We start from the raw sequence: 19376 nt of genomic DNA on the forward strand, positions 1-19376 counted from the left end.
CTAGAGCAATCAGGCAAGGCAAAGAAAAGGCATCCAAATTGGAAGGGAAGTAATAAAATGGTCACTATTTGCAGATGGTATGATCTTATATCTTGAAAATCTCAGGAACTCAATTAATAAATTGTTGGATATAATCAGAGTTTCATAAAGTTAAAAAAATATAAAATCAATATACAGAAATCAGTTGCATTTCTATAGACTATGAAGTATCTAAAAATAATAATATAATAAAAACTATCCCATTCACAATAGCATCGAAAACAACAAAACACCTAGGAATAAATTTAACCAAAGGAGTGAAAAATCTGTTAAATGAAAACTAAGACTTGCTGAAAGAAATCAAAGATGACACAAATGGGAGTTAAGATAGCAGAGGATTAGGGGGACCCTAAGTTTGTCTCATCCCTGGAATACAGTTAGACAGTTATCAAATCATTCTGAACACCTGTGAAATCAATCCGAGATCTGAGAAAAGAAATGCTGCAACTGTACAAGTAGAAAGGCAACCACTTTTTGGAAGATAGGAGGAATGGAGACTTGAATCTGGGAAGATATATCTGAGGATACAGCAGAGGGAGGGAGCCTGCTTAAGGAGGCTACCACAAAGGAGTGGAGCACAAAATCGAAACTTTTAGAAGTTAGCTACAGTGGTGTATGTCCTTGGCTGAAAGGTGCTCAGGTGGCAAAACAGGGTGGAATCCCAGGTGTGACAGTGTGGTCTCAGGATCCCCGGGGTCACAAGAATGGTGCTAAGTGCAACAGAGTTCCCAGGCACAAGAGTGGGGAAGCTGACTGAAAACAGTAAGTCTAGATGCCAGCTTTCTTTTCTGTGTTGCCATGAACTCCAAACTGCTATCCGGTCCTGCAACTTTCCTGGGAGGGTCCAGCAAAAGGCAAAAGTATGGCAAAATGCCCTCCATCCCCTGGGAGGAACAGGGCAGGTCAACACCTTGGAAGTCCATAAAACTTGAAGCTTTGGAATTCAGTTGCATGCCTAAGATAAAAATGCTCAGTCACAGACTGGGTAAATACAGAGTTTTGATGGAAACCAGGGAGATGAGTGATTGATTGCTCTTCTGTGAGGGCTCACTGAAGAATAGGGGGCATGGATTGTCAGCTCTGGAGCTAGAGAGGGGGGTGGGGCCAAATTCATCCCACCCATCAGTGCTAAAAGCCTTCAGGGAGCAAAACAGTGCCACCTAGTGGGGTCCGGAACTGCTTACACCAAGTATTGCCTCTGCACACTGGAGGTGTATTTCCATGAGGGCAAGTGCACCAGAGAATCAGGGCAACAGGCTCCTACCGAAGACCAGCGCAAACAACTTGCACTCACCAAGTTTACTGATCATAGAGGGCTGCAAAGCTACAAAAAGATTGAGATCATACCATGCATATTTTCAAACAACAATACCATAAAACTTGGAAGTGAACAGCAAGAAAAAATTTGGAAGGAACACAAATAAATGCAGGTTAAAAAGCATCCTATTAAAGAATGAATGGACAACCAGGAAATTAAAGAAAAATTAAAAAAACACATGGGAACAAATGAATATGAAGACACAACAGTTCAGAACCTTTGGGATGCAGCAAAGGCAGTCCTAAGAGGGAAGTATATAGCACTACAGCCTTCCTCAAGGAACAAGAAAAGTCTGAAATACACAACCTAATTTTACACCTAAACGAGCTGGAAAAAGAAGGCAAATAAAGCCTAAATCCATAATAAAGATTAGAGCAGAAATCAATGACATATAAAATAAAAAAGAAACAGTAGAACAAATCAACAAAACTAGGAGCTGGTTCCTTGAAAGAATTAATAAGATTGATAAACCCCTAGCCAGACTTATCAAAAAGAAGAGAAAGGACTCAAATTAACAAAATCATGAATCAAAGAGGAGAGATCAAAGAATACAAATAATTATGAGAATATTATGAGTAATTATATGCCAACAAATTAGGCAATCTGGAAGAAATGGATGCATTCCTAGAGACATAAGCTACTAACACTGAAACAGGAAGAAATAGAAAACCCGAACAGACCCATAACAAGCAAAGAAACTGAATCAGTAGTCAAAAATCTCCCAACAAACAAGAGTCCAAGGCAGGATGGCTTGGCAGGGGATTTCCACCAAATATTTAGAGAAGAATTAATACCTATTCTTCTGAAACTGCTCAAAAACAAAACAAACAAAATGGAATTCTACCAAATATTTAGAGAAGAAATAATACCTATTCTTCTGAAACTACTCAAAAACAAAACAAAACAGAACATGAACATGGATGCAAAAATTCTCATCAAGATACTAGCTAACAGGATCCAACAGTACATTAAGGGAATTATTCACCACAACCAAGTGGGATTTATTCCTGGGCTGCAGGGGTGCTTCAACATCTGCAAATCAATCAATGTGATACACCACATTAATAAAAGAAAAGCCAAGAACCATATGATTCTTTCAATAGATGAAAAAAAAAGCATTTGACAAAATACAACATCCTTTCTTGATTAAAACTCCCCACAGTGTAAGGATAGAGGGAACATACCCCAATATCACAAAAGACCACAGCGAATATCATCCTCAATGGGGAAAAACTAATAGCTCTTCCTCTAAGGTCAGGAACACGATAGGGATATTCACTCTCACCACTGTTGTTCTACGTAGTACTGGAAGAAATAGCTTTAGCAATCAGCCAACAAAGAGAAATAAAATGCATCCAAATCAGCAAAGAAGCCAAACTCTCACTCTTTGCACATAACATGGTACTCTCTGAAGAAAAAAACAAAAGACTCCACCAAAAAAATTCCTAGAACTAACACAGGAATTTAGCAAAGTCCCAGAATATAAAATCAATGCACAAAGGTCAGTTGCATTTCTATACACTAACAACGAGGCAGAGGAAAGAGAAATAAAGGAATCAATCCCATTTATAGATGCACCAAAAACCAGAAGATACCTAGGATCTAACCAAAGAGGTAAAGAATCTGTACTCTGTAAACTTACACTTATAAATGAAATTGAGGAAGATAGAAAGAAATGGAAAAATATTCCATGCTAATGGATTGAAAGAACAAATATTGTTAAAATGTCTATGCTGCCCAAAGCAATCTACATATTCAATGCAATCCCTTTCAAAATACCATCAGCATTTTTCAAAGAGCTGGAACAAACGATCCTAAAATTTGTATGGAACTACAAAAGACCCCACACTGCCAAAGCAATGTTGAAAAAGAAAACGAAAGCTGGAGGCATCACAATTTTGGACTTAAAGCTATATTACAAGGTGGTAATCATCAAGACAATATGTATGGTACTGGCACAAAAGCAGACACACAGATCAATGGAACAGGAATGGACCCTCAACTCTATGGTTAACTACTCTTTGACAAAGAAATAAAGAATATCCAACGGAAAAAAGACAGTCTCTTTAACAAATAGTGTTGGGAAAATTGGACAGCCACATGCAGAAGAATGAAATTCAACCACTTTCTTACACAAAATAAACTCAAAATGGATGAAAGACAAATGGCAGACAGGAATCCATCAAAACCCTATAGTAGAACACAGGCAGAACCTCTGTAACCTCAGCCGCAGACTTTCTTGCTAGACACGTCTCCAAAGGCAAGGGAAACAAAAGCAAAAATGAAATACTGGGACTCCATCAAGATAAAAAGCTTTTACACAGCAAAGGATACAGTCAACAAAACTAAAAGATAAGATACAGAATGGGAGAAGATATTTGCAAACGTCTTATCAGATAAAGGGCTAGTATACAAAATCTATAAAAATTTATTAAACTCAACACCCAAAAAACCCCAAAAAATCCAGTGAAGAAATGGACAAAGCACCTGAACAGATGTTTCTCCAAGGAAGCCATACAAATGGCCAACAAACATATGAAAAAATGCTCCACATCAGTCAGCATCAGGGAAATACAAATCAAAACCACAATGAGATACCACCTCACACTGGTCAGAATGGCTAAAATTAACAAGACAGGAAACAACAAATGTTGGCGAGGATGCAGAGAAAGGACAACCCTCTTACACTGTTGGTGAGAATGCAAAGTGGTGCAGCCACTCTGGAAAACAGTATGGAGGTTCCTCAAGAAGTTAAAAATAGAGCTACCCCACAACCCAGCAACTGCACGACTAGGTGTTTATCCAAAGGATATAAACAACAGTGATTTGAAGGAGCACATGCATCCCAATACTTATAGCAGCAATGCCCACAATAGCCAAACTATGTAAGGAGCCCAGATGTCTACAGACATATATATAATAGAATATTAATATATGGAATATTTCATTTTATCATTATATATATGTGTGTGTGTGTGGCTGTGTTTGTGTGAGCATAATGGAGTATTATCAGCCATCAAAAAGAATGAAATCTTGCCATTTGCAATGACTTGGATGGAAGTAGAGGGTATTATGTGATGGGAAATAAGTCAGTTAGAGAAAGACAAATACCATATGCTTTCACTCATGTGTGGAACTTAAGAAACAAAACAGATGAACACAGGGAAAGGGAAGGAAAAATAAAGTAAGAGGAAAACAGAAAGTAAAGCCAACCATAAGAAATGCTGTACTGTAGGAAACAAACTGAGGGTTGCTGCAGGGTAGGTGGTGGTAGAATAGGTAGAATAGGGTTAATTGGGTGATGGGCATTAAGGATGGCACTTGACGTAATGAGCACTGGATGTTATATGCAACTGATGAATGACTAAATCCTACCTTTGAAACTAATTAACAACAACAAAAAAAAAACGAGAAAAAAAAATAGACAACTGCAGCCATCAAGAAACAACAATGGTAAACCTAGGGAAGGGAGAAAAAAGAATTTTCCAGCATGACGATTTTCATAACTTCCAGTTTGAAAGAAAAGAGATTACAAGGCTGACCAAGAAACTCTGGTAAATATAACTATATAAATAAATATTGGTTTATAACTACTATTTTTGTTTATGTAATTTAAAAGACAACTGCACAAAATAATAATTCTATATTAATGGGGACATATACATAAAGATGTATTTGTAACAACACCACAAAGTGGGAGAGACGCTGGAGCTTTATAGGAACAACGTTCTTGTATGCTATTAAAACTAATTCAATCCATGTTGTTATAAATTTAGGATGTTAATTATAATCACCAGAATAACCTGTAAGTAAAAACTTAAAAACATACAGAAAAGGAAACAAGGAGGGATTTCAAATGGTATATTACCAAAATTGATTAAATACAAAAGAAAACAGTACTGGAATAATTCAGGGGAAAAAGACAATACTTATAAAAATCAAATAGAAAAATGACAGAAGTGCTTCTTAATCACTTGAAATATGAATGAATTAGACTCATTAATTCAAAGAAAGATATTGGCAGAATGGATTATAAAAGCACAATCCAATTATATACCATATACAGGTGAATCATTTTAGAGCCAAAGTACAAACAGATTAAAAGTTAAAAAAAAAAAACAGAAAAATATATTCTATGCACTAGTAACCAACAGAAGGCTGGCAGGGCTATGAATATCAGAAAATAGACTTTGTGTAAGACCAAAAAAAAAAAAAAAGCACATTGTATATCAGTAAAAAGGTCAAGCCATCAAAAAGATATAACAATTATTAAGATACACACACCAAAGAGGAATCCCCCTCCCCCAGACATGAAGCAAATATTAACAGAGTTGAAGGGAGAAATAGACCTACAATAACAGTTGGGAGACCTCAAGACCCCAATTTCAATAATGGAGAGACAGAACATCCAGACAAAAGAACAATAAGGAAATAGAGGGCTTGAACAGCACTATAAACCAACTAGACCTACAGACATAGAACACTCCATCCAACAAAAGCAGAACACACATTCCTCTAAATGTACTGGAGCATTCTCCAGGATAGACCACATATTAGGCACCAAACAAATCTCAGTAAATTGAAAAGACTGAAATCTTGCGAAGTATTTTCTCTGACCAAAATGCAATGAAGCTAGAAATCAATCCCTTCTTTAGAAGGAAAAGTGGAAAAATTCCAAATATTTGGAAATTAACATTCTCTTAAAACAATGGAGTCAAACATGAAATCACAAAAGGAAATCAGAAAATACTTTGATACAAAGAAAACAAAAACACAATATTATGCCAAAACATAATGCAGCAAACGCAATAGTCATCTACATTAAAAAATAAAGATGGCGGGATGCTGGGGTGGGTCAGTCATTAAGCATCTGCCTTCAGCTCAGGTCATGATCCCAGGGTCCTGGGATCGAGTCCTGCATCAGGCTCCTTGCTTGGTGGGGAGCCTGCTTCTCCCTCTGCCTGCCGTTCCCCCTGCTTGTGAGCTCTCTCTTTCTCACTCTGTCTCAGAAATAAATAAAATATTAAAAAAAGAAAAGGATGGCAAATGAATAACCTAAGAATAACCTTAAGGACTAAAGAAAAAAAGAGCAAACTAAACCCAAAGCTAGAAAATTAATGAAATAATAAAAGTTAATGCACAGAAATGAAATAGAGTATAGAAAAGTAACAAAATCAAACAAACCAAAAGTTGGTTCTTTGAAGATGTCAACAAAATTCACATGCTTCCTTTTAAACTAAAAAAAAAAAAAAAAAGACTACACAAATAACTAACCAGAAATGAAATTATCAGCCTTACAGAAATAAAAATACTAACATGTTAAATAACCTAATTAAAAAGGATAAATTCCTAGAAATATTAAATACCAAAATTGCGTCAAGAAAAAATAGAAAGTCTAAGCAGACCTATATCTAGTTAAGATAGAATTAGCATCAAAAACCTTCCAACAGAGACCTGAAACCATAAAACTCCCAGAAGAACACAGGCAGTAATCTCTTTGACATTGGCCACAAAAACATTTTTTCTAAATATGTCTCCTGAGGCAAGGAAACAGAAGCAGAGATAAAGTCTTGGGGCTACATCAAAATAAAAAGCTTTGCACAGCAAAGGAAACAACAAAGTGAAAAGGCAACCTACGGAATGGGAGTAGATATTTGCAAATGATATGTCCAATAAGGGTCAATAACCAAAACACATATAATTCAACACCAAAAAGCCCAAATAATCCAATTAAAAATGGGGAGAGGACCTAAATAGACATTTTTCCAAAGACAACTTACAGATGGAAAACAGACACATAAAAAGATACTCAACATCACTAATCATTAGGGAAATGTAAATCAAAACCACAATGAGATATCACCTCACACCTGTCAGAATGGCTAATATCAAAAACACAAGAAATAAGTGTTGGTGAGGATGTGGAGAAAAAGGAACCCTTGTGCACTACTGGTGGGAATGCGAACTGCTACAGCCACTGTGGAAAACAGTATGGAGATTCCTCAAAAAATTAAAAATAGAATTACCTTATGATCCAGTAATTCCACTATTGGGTATGTACCTAAAGAAGCTGAAAACACTAATTTGAAAATATATATGCACCTCTATGTTTACTGCAGCATTACTTACAATAGCCAAGGTAAGGAAGCAACCCAAGTGTTCACTGACTGATGAATGGATAAAGAAGATATGATACACACACACACACACACACACACACACACACACGAATATTACTCAGCTATAAAAAGGAATGAAATCTTGCCATGTGCAACAACATGGATGGACCTAGAGAGTATAATGCTAAGTGAAATAATTCAGTCAGAGAAAGACAAACATCATATGTGGAATTTAAGAAACAAAACAAACAAAGAAGAAAAAAATTAAAAACCAGACTCTTGAATACAGAGAACTGGTGGCTGCCAGAGGGGAAGTGAGTGGGGGCTGGGTGAAATAGACAAAAGGGATCAAGGGTACACCTAGCTTGATGAGCACTGAGAATGTATAGACTTGTGGAATAGGGTGCCTGGGTGGCTCAGTTAAGCATCTGCCTTTGGCTCAGGTATTAATCCCAGGGTCCTGGGATTGAACCCCACATTGAGCTCCCTGCTCAACAAAGAGTCTGTTTCTTCCCCTCCCTCTCTTTCTACCTCTCCCCTGTCTTGTGCTCTCTCCCTCTCATTCTCTCTCAAATAAATAAATAAATAAATAAAATCTTTGAAAAAAATTGTGGAATCATTATATTGTACAACTGAAACTACTATAATACTGTATGTTAATTATACTTCAATTTAAAAAAAAAGAAAAACAAGACAAAAATAAATCCAAAAAAAAAAAATCTCCCAACAAAGAGCTGGCCGACACCTAGATGACTTCATTGATGAATTTTATAAAACACTTAAGAGATAACAGCAATCCTGGGGCACCTGAATGGCTCAGTCGGTTAAGCATCTGACTCTTGATTTCAGTTCAGGTCATGATCTCGGGGTCGTGAGATTGAGCCCACATTGGGGCTCCATGCTCAGCACAGGGTCTGCTTGGGATTTTCTCTCTACTTGCTCCTCTCCCCACCGGCACACACACACACACTCTCCCTCTCGAAAATAAATTTTAAAGTCTTAAAAAAAAAAAAAGTAACACCAATCTTTCTCAAACTTTTCTAAAAAATATCAGAGAAGTTAAAACTTCCTAACTCATTTGAAAAGACCATCATCACCCTAATACCAAAGCTAGACAGAGGATCCATAAGAAAACCAGACTGATATCCCTTATGAACTCTGATTCAAAAATTCTCAACAAAATACTAGCAAACAGAATCCAACAGCATAGTAAAAGGATTACTCATCATGGCCAAGCAGGATTTATCCCAGCAATCCTGGGATGGTTCAACATCTAAATATCATTGCAATTCACATTCATAAATGAAGAAAAACCACAAGTTCATCTCAATTAATGCAGAAAGTATTTGACAAAACTCAACAGTCTGTGATGATAAAAATCTCAGCAAACTAAGAACAGAAGGGACCTTTATCAACATGATAATATGTAAATGTCCCACAGCTAACACAATACTCAATGGCGAAAGATGAAAATGTCTCCCTACAGTTGAGGAACAAACAAGACAAGGATGCCCACTTTTACCATTGTTAGTTAACACTGTACTGGATGTTCTAGTCAGACCAATTAGGCAAGAAAAAAGAAATAAAAGCACACAAATTGGAAAAGAAGTTAAATTATTATCAGATGATGTGACCCTACATATAGAGAATCCCAAAAAATCTTATTATTATTCCTATTTCCTTATCATCAGTACAGATATCTTCTTTCATTTCTGGTTTCCAGACAAATATCTTTATTCAGCCAAGAATCACAGGGTTGAAGTTTGGGGACAAGATATGGGTTAGACATGTAGTCCCCCATTGTAATGAGGTCATTTACCATTCTGAGCAGTTGTGCAATTGTCTCTGAAGGCTGTATACAGTAACTTTTTACCTCATTCACATGGGTTTGGATACAATTTCAAGGAGACAGCTTTGAAACTGGACTTGTGTACACGGTCATCTTGTAACAATCAACTTTTACTGACACGAAAAACAGTCGTTAAAAAACAGTGTTTCCCGTAATGTGGGGATTGGTCAATACATCCCACATAATCAAGACACAAGCAAAAATGATGGTTAATTAGTTGTTAAAGAAAAAAATATATTATAATCAACACCAAGGTAGTTTGTTTTGTTTTTGTGTTTAGCAGAAAGTATTTCCTAGCTCATGTGCATACTGGATTTTCACATACATGATCACTTATTTTTCTTTGAGATGAAATTTCTTTGGTTTAATACCATTTGTTGAGAATGTAATGGTTTATTTTTAATATCATAATGCATTCAACCTGTATGTATCAGAATGACTTGTTGAGTAGTACAATGAAATATTTTATAAGGTGAACATTTTGTTTCTGAAATTGCATAAGAGCTATACACCACTTTGGGGAAAAAATTCAACGTTTCATATTCCTAAGATTATTATTTTTCAAAAGCATACAAGTCTCCAAATATAAATGCTTAAAGAGACAATAACAAAAAGCTCAGAGCCAATCTGAAATCAGTTCAGGTGTGTGCAGGGTTAGGTGAGGAGCAGAGACTCTGTGAAGGAAAGGAAGCCATTTTTGTGTTTCATAATTTGATCTTGCTGTTTTAGAATGTATGTTTTCTCTCCAAATAAGGTTTTGTTTGTGTTTTCCTAGAATTGAAGTGCTCTGTGTTATCCCTATCATCATACTTGCAATTCCCTTAGTTAGAAATTCTGAGTCTGGGACGCCAAGCACTTTTATCTATCTTCCTATTGTGGATATGAGTAGCAGAAGTGAGTGGTAAGACCAAGGTGCTTTTTTTTTTTTTTATCTCTCCTAAATACTGTCTCTTCTAGAGAACAAATCTATCATAAAATGTCTAAGAGAATAAAATGAAAGAAAATAGCCTAGAAAAAATCCTAAAATATCAAAAGCAATCATTTCTAAATATTATAAGCCATATAATTCTTTATTATTCCTGTACTGATAATATAATGTCTGTACTGCTAATATAATAACATCTTATCGTTTACACTGTTGGCTTTACTCTCATAAAATCTTAGTAATTAAGTCTTCTGGGTATTATTTCCAATGTGTCATAATTACTGATGAGAATACTGCATGGAAGATTCATACTTACACCATTTATTAACATGGCTGGTTTATCTAAGTCATAGCACTTGTAATATGCTATATTCTTGATTTAATGCTTCTATGAGCCTATATATATGTTTTCCCACTTTAAGTCTATTATAACCCAACCTAATCTTTGTTTATAACCTAATCATTCATTCATAACAATACTCACTTATCCGTGCCGAGCGTGATCAGACTCCTGTACAAGACTTCACCACTAAACAGATTTCTTCTTTTCAGTGCTTTAGGAAAATTAGCACACTGATGGCTGTAGATGAAAGCTTAGGAGATTCTTCTTTTTTAAAGACTGTATTTATTTATTTCAGGGTCAGAGAGAGAGACAGAGAGAGAAGAGCATGAGCAGGGAGAGAGGCAGAGGCAGAGGGAGAAGCAGACTCCCCACTGAGCTGGAAGCCCGACGCGGGGCTCGATCCCAGAATGCTGGGATCACGACCTAAGCTGAAGGCAGATGCTTAACCATCTGAGCCACCCAGGTGCCCCAAATTTAGGAGATTCTTTAAACGCTTTCATGCTTTTAATCTGCTGACTTCCACAGTTCTTCATATCCAGGGCTCCCATCCTATCCAAGTTCTGCCAAGGATGTTGGGGTCTGTTGCCTGGTCAATCAAGCACTTTACTTGAGCCTCTTCTGACAGTCCACTCTCTGGTTGTTGGGCACGGATGTTGTGATCTTTGCTTCCTCGTGCTACAGCCACATAATCTCTAAAGGCAAGTGCCTTCTCATGGCCCAGGAACAGCTCATCACTGGAAAAAAGATTAAACAAATTCAAAAACATGAACAATTCATTATTTTTCCCTTGTTGCCTGCATTCCTAGCTATCCTATCTAAACACTACCTTTCATCACTTATAGAATATTTTCTGTGGCTTAAAACCTTGAAATCAAGAGACTGGATTTGTAGGAACATAGAACATGAATAATGTTGCTATTAACATTTGTCTACAGGTACCTGGCTGGCTCATTTGGTAGGGCATGTGACTCTTGATCTCAGGGTTGTGAGTTAGAGCACCACATTGGGTGTAGAGATTATTTTTAAAAAATAAACAAAGGTCACCTAATAAAAATTCTAAGAGAATTAAAAATATATATTTATTAAAAAATTTGTCTACAAGTTTTTGTGTAAATGTACACTTTCATTTCTCTTTGGTGTGTAGTTAGGAGTGGAATTACAGGGCCAAGTGCTAATTCTATATTTAACTTTTTCAGAAACTGCCAGACTGGGGGCACCTGGGTGGCTGCGTCGTTAAGCATCTGACTTTGGCTCAGGGTGTGATCCCGGGGTCCTGAGATCAAGCCCCACATCGGCCTCCCTGCCCCGCTGGGAGCCTGCTTCTTCCTCTCCCACTCCCCCTGCTTGTGTCCCCTCTCGCTGGTTGTCTCTGTCAAATAAATAAATAAATAAACAAACAAAATCTTAAAAAAAAGACAAAAACTGCCAGACTGTTTTTCATAGCAGCTGCATCATTTTACATTCCTATTAGCAACATACAAGGGCTCCAATTTCTCCACATTCTTCCCAACATGGGCTATATTTCATTGTCTAAAAAGATTTATTTATTTCAGACAGAGAGAGAGAGTGCAGGGGGAGGGGTAGAGGAAGAGGGAGATACAGAAACCTAAGCAGACTCTGCTCTTAGTGCAGAGCCTGACTCTGGGCTCGATCTCACAACACTGAGATCATGACCTGAGCTGAAACCAAGAGTCAGATGCTCAACTGACTCTTTCACCCGGGCACCCCTATATTCCATTTTTTAATTATAGCCATTCTAGTAGGTGTGAAGTGGTACCTCTCTTTGTATTTCTCTGATGACTAATAATTTTAAGCATCTTTCCATATGCCATTTATATACCTTCTTTAGAGAAATGTCTGTTCAAATCCTTTGGTCATTTTTAAATTGGGTTGTTTGTCTTTTTATTGAATTATAAGAGGTTTTTTTTTTTTAATGTATTCCAGATACAAGTCCCTTATCAGCTCTGACTTTCAAATATTTTCTCCCATATTGTGGGGTTGTCTTTTTACTTTCTTGATGGTATCCTAATGAAGCACAAAACTTTTAGGTTTTGTTGAATTCACTTATTTTTTTCTTTCCTTGCTTGTGCTTTTTGGTGTTATACCTAAAAATGACAGATGTCATTGCCAAATCCAGGTCATGAAGATCTACCCCTGTGCTTGAGTATTTTATAGTTTAAGCTCTTACATTTAGGTCTTTGATCCAGTCTGCATTAATTTTTGTGTATGGTGTGGGATAGGGATCCACTTTTGTTCCTTTGACAGAGCCATTTATTGGAAAGACCATTTGTACCCTGACCAACTGACTATAGATTGCCCTTTACTATTACTTAATTGTAAAGTCCAACTTTTTTTTCCCTCTTGTGAAACATTTCTATAAATTTGTTTGCTTTAGACCTCAACAAGAAAAATTTTTGAAGCTAACCTAAAGGCTAACCCTATGTGAATTTTTTTTTATTTTTTATTTTTTATTATGTTAGTCACCATATAGTACATCATTAGTTCTTGATGTAGTGTTCCATGATTCATTGTTTGCGTATAACACCCAGTGCTCCATGCTATACATGCTCTCCTCAATACCCATCACCAGGCTAGCCCATCCCTCCACCCTCTCCCCTCTGAAATTCTCAGTTTGTTTCCCAGAGTCCATAGTCTCTCGTGGTTCATTCCCCCTTCTGTTTACCCCCCCTTCATTCTTCCCTTCCTTCTCCTACTGATCTCCCTGCTATTTCTTATGTTCCACAAATGAGTGACACCATATGATAATTGTCTTTCTCTGCTTGACTTATTTCACTTAGCATCATCTCCTCCAGTCCTGTCCATGTTGCTGCAAATGTTGGGTAATCGTTCTTTCTGATGGCTGAGTAATATTCCATTGTATATACGGACCACAGCTTCTTAATCCAGTCATCTGTTGAAGGGCATCTCGGCTCCTTCCACGATTTAGCTATTGTGGACAATGCTGCTATGAACATTGGGGTGCATATGGCCCTTCTCTTCACTGCATCTGTATCTATGGGGTAAATACCCAGTAGTGCAATTACTGGGTCACAGGGTAGCTATGTTTTTAACTTTTTGAGGGACCTCCACACCCTATGTGGATTCTTGTCCAAAAGCCCATACTACATTCTCCACACCTGTGTGCTATGCCCACCATAATCATATTTTGTCTCAAAAAGGACAAAAGCAAATTTAGAATCTAAATCTCCTCTTATATATAAAAATATTATTGTGATTGTCTAAAAATGCTCCTGCTGGGGGTGCCTGGGTGGCTCAGTTGGTTAAGCATCTGCCTTTGGCACAGGTCATGATCTCAGGGTCCTGGGATTGAGCCCCACACGGAGCTCCCTGCTCAGCGGGGAGTCTGCTTCTCCCTCTCCCTCTGCCCCCTTCCCCCACCCCCGCCCCAGCTCGTGCTCACTCTCACCCTCTCTCTCTCAAATAAATAAAATCTTTGAAAAAAAAAATGCTCCTGCTGTTCCTCATATTGGTACAGGTTATTCCAGACACTGACCTGAAGACTGTGCTAAGAGGGCAGAGGCCAAGTACACAGCATTCAGAGATACAGACCCTGTCCAGCCTTGGATAAGTTAACCTTCTTAAGCCATGCTTTTTTCATTTGTAAAATGAAGATAATAATGCTAACATCACAGGCTAATGGAAAGTATTCACGACCTAATACATTAATAATTCTTCAGTAAATAGTAACATGTTGGCGTTTGTTTTTTTCTTCACAAACAACCATCTTACCAAGTAATAATTGCTGGGTTGGCACCTGCTAACTTTCTCTTAGCATAATGTACTTTTTGTCGGGGATACCAATTTTCTTCGGTTACATTTATTTCTTGAATCCATGATCCTCCTTTTTTTAGCATTTTCTGTTCAAAATTCTAAAGGAAAAGAACATGATGTTCTCTGCTTATTATAATAGTTTATATGATCACATTCAAACAGACTGAACAAGTAATGATTTTATAATAGATATCTTTACTGGAGAGAGCTTTATAGCTTTTTATACACATTCTAATAGTACTACCCACAACAGTGACAATGACAGTGAAGGACTGCAGTTAGGTATCACACCCTATTAAAGATGCCATCACTAAGCTGCATTCTTTTGGGGCTGTATTATGAAGAACCTCAATGTTTAAGAAAGCACTATGTGTCAAATCAAGGGATCTCAGGTGGAAGAGATTTTAAGCTAAAAGTTGTCTCAGAAATCAGACCCACCACCAATGGGTCTATATTAACTCCTCGTTAGAAATACGCTCATTTGAAACAACAGTTTTCTCCAAATGAAGATTATGTCACATATCTGGTTTTCAAGCCAACTGCCCCCAAATGTTAATTTTAAAAAATACTACACAAAACAATGTAAATATTATAATAAGCACAATTTGGTATATTTCCATCATACCATACAATAAGAGACACCAGATAAGTCCCTGGTATACTGTAATTATAAGTGAAAAGTGCATATAAACAAACCTACTTTCCAGTCAAAGGAAGGTTCCTTTATAAACACGTCCATGGTGTTAGTAAGCAGGTCAGAGTGTGAGCGGAAGGCTCTCAGTGCATGCACCATGACACTGGACATAACACCTGCTTCTTTCATTGGTAACATCAGATTGATAAATTGGCGAGTCAGACGAAAAGGCATCAACTCGGGGACAGGCAGAAACTAAAGAGAAAAAAATATGTACGAGATGGAGAATATATGAACTAGAAATCTCAAAATAAAAGGCACAAAGCATCCTTCCACAGTTAATTGTTATTCACAGTTAGTGAATAATTCACAGTTAGTGAAAATATCACTTCTTTTCTTGGACTTAGCTACACAGATGTGAATCCACTGTGCCCAAGAGTAATCAACACAATCATCTTTGCAATGCACAAACCTATACATGTGGGACCACACAGCCTGCAGAGATTTACAAGTACATTAGATTAAGGGGCATCATAAAACCTCCTTAAAGTCTCCCCTTTTTATAGGAACACATTTTATTCTTGGCTTTGATTATATAATTCATCATCACACCTTCTATAACCTGTTTGAACAAGGCCAAAACAAAGTTGAGATTACCCCTTATTCAAGAATGTCAAATTTAAAAGCTAATTGATGTGTCATTTCTTCCTTAAAAACCATCCGATTTCCAGAAGGTCCCTATGACTATGGTTCTAAATGAGCAAAGAATTATGACAGCAAGGTGAGCATACCTGAGTAGCTGATCCAAATGCATGTCCAAAGTCGATTCCGATCATTCCACCTGTCTCCATGCTTACCATGAAATTGTTCAGATGTCTGTCTCCAATGCCCAGAATCCAGTGGCTAATGCACATGAGAGCATGAGAGCTGGCAAAGTGGGAGCGAAGCGCTAGGAAGGCCTCAGGGCCTGTGCTCATCTTCAGAAAGGCCCGCCTGGGGGAGGGAGACATGATCTCTGTAGTCTCTGCTATACCACCAACTGGTTTGTACCGTCAAAAGGATACTTACTTTAAGAGATCAGCTGGCACTTTACTTTCTCTCCTTCTAAAAGATGTGACTGTTTCAGAACGACTAGCTGCCCTATGATTTAATAATAGGAAATGTCTAATTAGAGCAAATTTCTGTGACTTGAGATTTAAAATTTAAAATTATTTATATTCAAGCTCAATTATCAAAAAATAACTAGGTTTTGATGATCTGAGGCAAAACTTCCTTTTTTTTTTTAAGATTTTATTTATTTATTTGAGAGAGAGAGAGCATGAGAGACCACAAGCAGGACGGGAGAGGTACAGGGGTAAATAAACCCCCCTCGCTGAGCAGGGAGCCCGATATGCGGCTCAATGCCAGGACCCTGGGATCATGGCCTGAGCCAAAGGAAGATGCTTAACCAACTGAGCCACCCAGGCACCTGAGGCAAAACTAGAAAGTAACACGCAACTTTGAGAAGAATTAACTAGTTAGTAAAAAGGAAAATAAAAACAAAACTTACTTAAACATTGACACGTAAGCGCTAACATCGTACTTCCCAGACATCTTTGTCAGCCAGTCTCTATATTCACACGGTGGTGCTCTGGGATCACTAACAAGGAGGAAAAAGGGAATCAGCACTAGGAAGATATTTAGCATTATAATGATTTCAGTGGCAAAGATCACCAAGAATTCACTGAAAAGCAGTGAAGAGTTAGGGAAAGAAATATGACTTTTCATCATATTTCATATTAACACTGAATCCATGCTACTCTGGATCTAGAATCTCAATATACCATGATTCATTCTTAGTTACTCCTGAAGAAACCAAAGCTATTTCCTATGCAAAAATTCAGGCACAAAATGATTACATACAATAAATTTCCACTTCATACAGAGAGGAACAAGATGAACTAAATGTAAGTGTTTATGATTCAGGCATATGGTTCTAAAACTCTGGTAATAAAAAGAACCTTAGCAACAAGATGACAGCACAACATGCAACTTACTTAGAGTAGGTCGGAAATGATAAGCCATATTACTACTACAAACTAAAAGGCCATGGATTATGTGTTGAAGATGCATTAAGTCTGTTTTTGGATTGCCACACTTTTTCTTCACCATTTACAGTATGCAGATGCATACAAAATCCATACTAAATACAATAAGATATTTTCTTAAGTGACAATGGCTTTGAATTGAATTTAGAAAGCTGTTTTTGGTAATATTTCACAGGCAAAAGGCATACTGGGCTGTTGGAAACGTGTTTGTACCTTCGGTCGCTTTGGGATTTGTCAACAGCTTTAACGAGTTTTCCTGAAAATTAATCTAAAGATAGAACTATTTCACTTGTTAGTAGTGTGATCACTTAAAGTGAATTGTTTCTGAGTTGCTACTACATTAATTTCACAATACAGCTTTCCATTTCAGTCTAAATTCTCTCCAAGTTTCATTTGGGATGAAAATCTTTAGGTTGGAAAACTGCAACATGTAAATTAAGAAAAAAGTAGCAATGATTTTACAATAGGGAGCTGAAGTGCCCTATTTACTAAAAGGGCCTGAAAGAAGTGGGAAGTAATTTATACACTTCTGTATTTGAAAAGCACTTTAAACTCTATTGATACCTATCTTTACCTTATTTATTTATTTTACATTACTATCCCATCTTAGAAACGGAGGCATGGGAAAAAGGGAAAGGCAAGTCACCTTTTCAAGATTCCTACTGTAGGGGGGAGTTAAGATGGTGGAGGAGTAGGGGACCCCTTTTTCAGCCGGTCCCCTGAGTCGAGTTGGATAGGTACCAGACCAGCCTGAACACCCACGGAATCAGCCTGTGACGCAGGAAGATACATCGGGATCTCTACAAATGACCATCTCCAGCGCTGAGTATTGAGGTACGAAGCGGGGAGCTGTGAAACCGTGCACAGATATCGGAAGATAAACAGAAGGGGGAGGGAGCCGCCACCAGGCACCAGGAAGCGGTAGCCACCTGCATGGAGGAGTGGGCTGACTCGCGGACTGGCACCCGCGAGAGAGCAGACTGAGACCATGAGCCGGGTAACGCGGGAGACCAGACTGAAACAGAACTCCTGTGCGCTCACTGGAACCAACTGAGACCAGGAGCTCCGGGAGTGCGAGGGGGTGGCTGGCGGCTGGCGGTGTTAGAAACACAAAGGACAGAGACGCGCCGGCCCTGGAAGTGAGGGCTGGGATGCCGGGTGTGGGGCGCACATCCTGAGACACTGCAGGGTTGAGCAGCACCAACAGAAACAGAGTTAAAGTGGCCAGAACATCAGTGGAGAACGGTCCGCGATCCTGAGACAGAGGCTGAGATTCGGACACTGCGGCTCTGACTCTCACAAGAGGCACAGCAAACCGCCAGGGAAAGCCGCCAGAGAACAAAAGCCTGGAAAAACTAGCTCACAGTGTGCCCACCCGCCTCCCCCCTCGCAGGGGACATGGAGACTCTACCAAAACAGGGTTGCCTGAGTATCAGTGCGGCAGGCCCCTCCCCCAGAAGGTAGGCTGAAAATTCAAGAAGCCCACATCCCTAAGATCCCTATAAAACAAGGGTGCACGGCCTGGGTCCTGGTCAATAATCTGGGCTCTGGACAACCCCGCAACCTCTCATCAAAATGACGAGAAGGAGAAATCCCCCCCAGCAAAGAAAAGACAATGACTCTGTGGCCTCTGCCACAGAACTAATGGATTTGGATGTAACCAAATTATCAGAAATGGAATTCAGAGTAACAATGGTAAAGATGATGCATAGACTTGAAAAAAGTATTTACGAAAATGTTAATGAGAATATAGAAATCTAAGAGCGGAAATGAGAGCGAATTTGGCAGAAATCAAAAATTCTATGAGCCAAATGCAGTCAAAACTAGAGGCTCTGACAGCCAGGGTGAATGAGGCAGAAGAACGTATCTGCAAATTGGAGGATGGGTTAGCAGAAGAGAAAGCTAAAATAGAAACTGGGGTAAAAAAAATCCAATCTCAAGAATGTAGGTTACAGGAGAGTATAATGACTCAATGAAATGTTCCGATGTCAGAATCATCGGCACCCCCAAGGGGGTGGAGAAAAACAGAGGTCTAGAAGAGATATTTGAACAAATTGTAGCTGAAAACTTCCCTAATCTAGCAAAGAAAACAAGCTTTCGTGTCCAAGGGGCAGAGAGGACCCCTCCCAAGCTCAAGCACAACAAACCTATGCCACATCACATCATAGAGAAATTCGCAAATATTAGATCCAAGGATACAGTATTGAAAGCGGCCAGGGCAAAGAAATTTCTCACGTACCAAGGAAAAGGTATCAGAATTACGTCAGACC

At 38.3% G+C, this 19376-nt stretch overlaps 1 protein-coding gene across 7 annotated transcripts in view; it reads right to left on the reverse strand.

Annotated features, from left to right (window-relative positions):
- Nucleotides 1–9192: 9192 nt before the first annotated feature.
- Nucleotides 9193–19376, reverse strand: part of PRKDC (protein kinase, DNA-activated, catalytic subunit) — a 247506-nt gene continuing 237322 nt past the window's right edge. For 6 of the 7 annotated variants that reach the window (XM_034650151.1, XM_034650152.1, XM_034650155.1 and 3 more), the window contains 6 exons: nucleotides 16569–16658; nucleotides 16088–16159; nucleotides 15811–16012; nucleotides 15086–15274; nucleotides 14344–14483; nucleotides 9193–11327 (listed from right to left, as the gene is read on the reverse strand). In XM_034650151.1, the coding sequence (XP_034506042.1) occupies nucleotides 11123–11327; nucleotides 14344–14483; nucleotides 15086–15274; nucleotides 15811–16012; nucleotides 16088–16159; nucleotides 16569–16658 (898 nt within the window). In that variant the 3' untranslated portion in view covers nucleotides 9193–11122. The remainder of the gene's footprint in view (nucleotides 11328–14343; nucleotides 14484–15085; nucleotides 15275–15810; nucleotides 16013–16087; nucleotides 16160–16568; nucleotides 16659–19376) is intronic. The other variant, XM_034650154.1, reaches the window with a different exon arrangement.

The sequence above is a fragment of the Ailuropoda melanoleuca genome, unplaced genomic scaffold (assembly GCF_002007445.2).
Source record: "Ailuropoda melanoleuca isolate Jingjing unplaced genomic scaffold, ASM200744v2 unplaced-scaffold11384, whole genome shotgun sequence".
Lineage (NCBI taxonomy): Eukaryota > Metazoa > Chordata > Mammalia > Carnivora > Ursidae > Ailuropoda > Ailuropoda melanoleuca.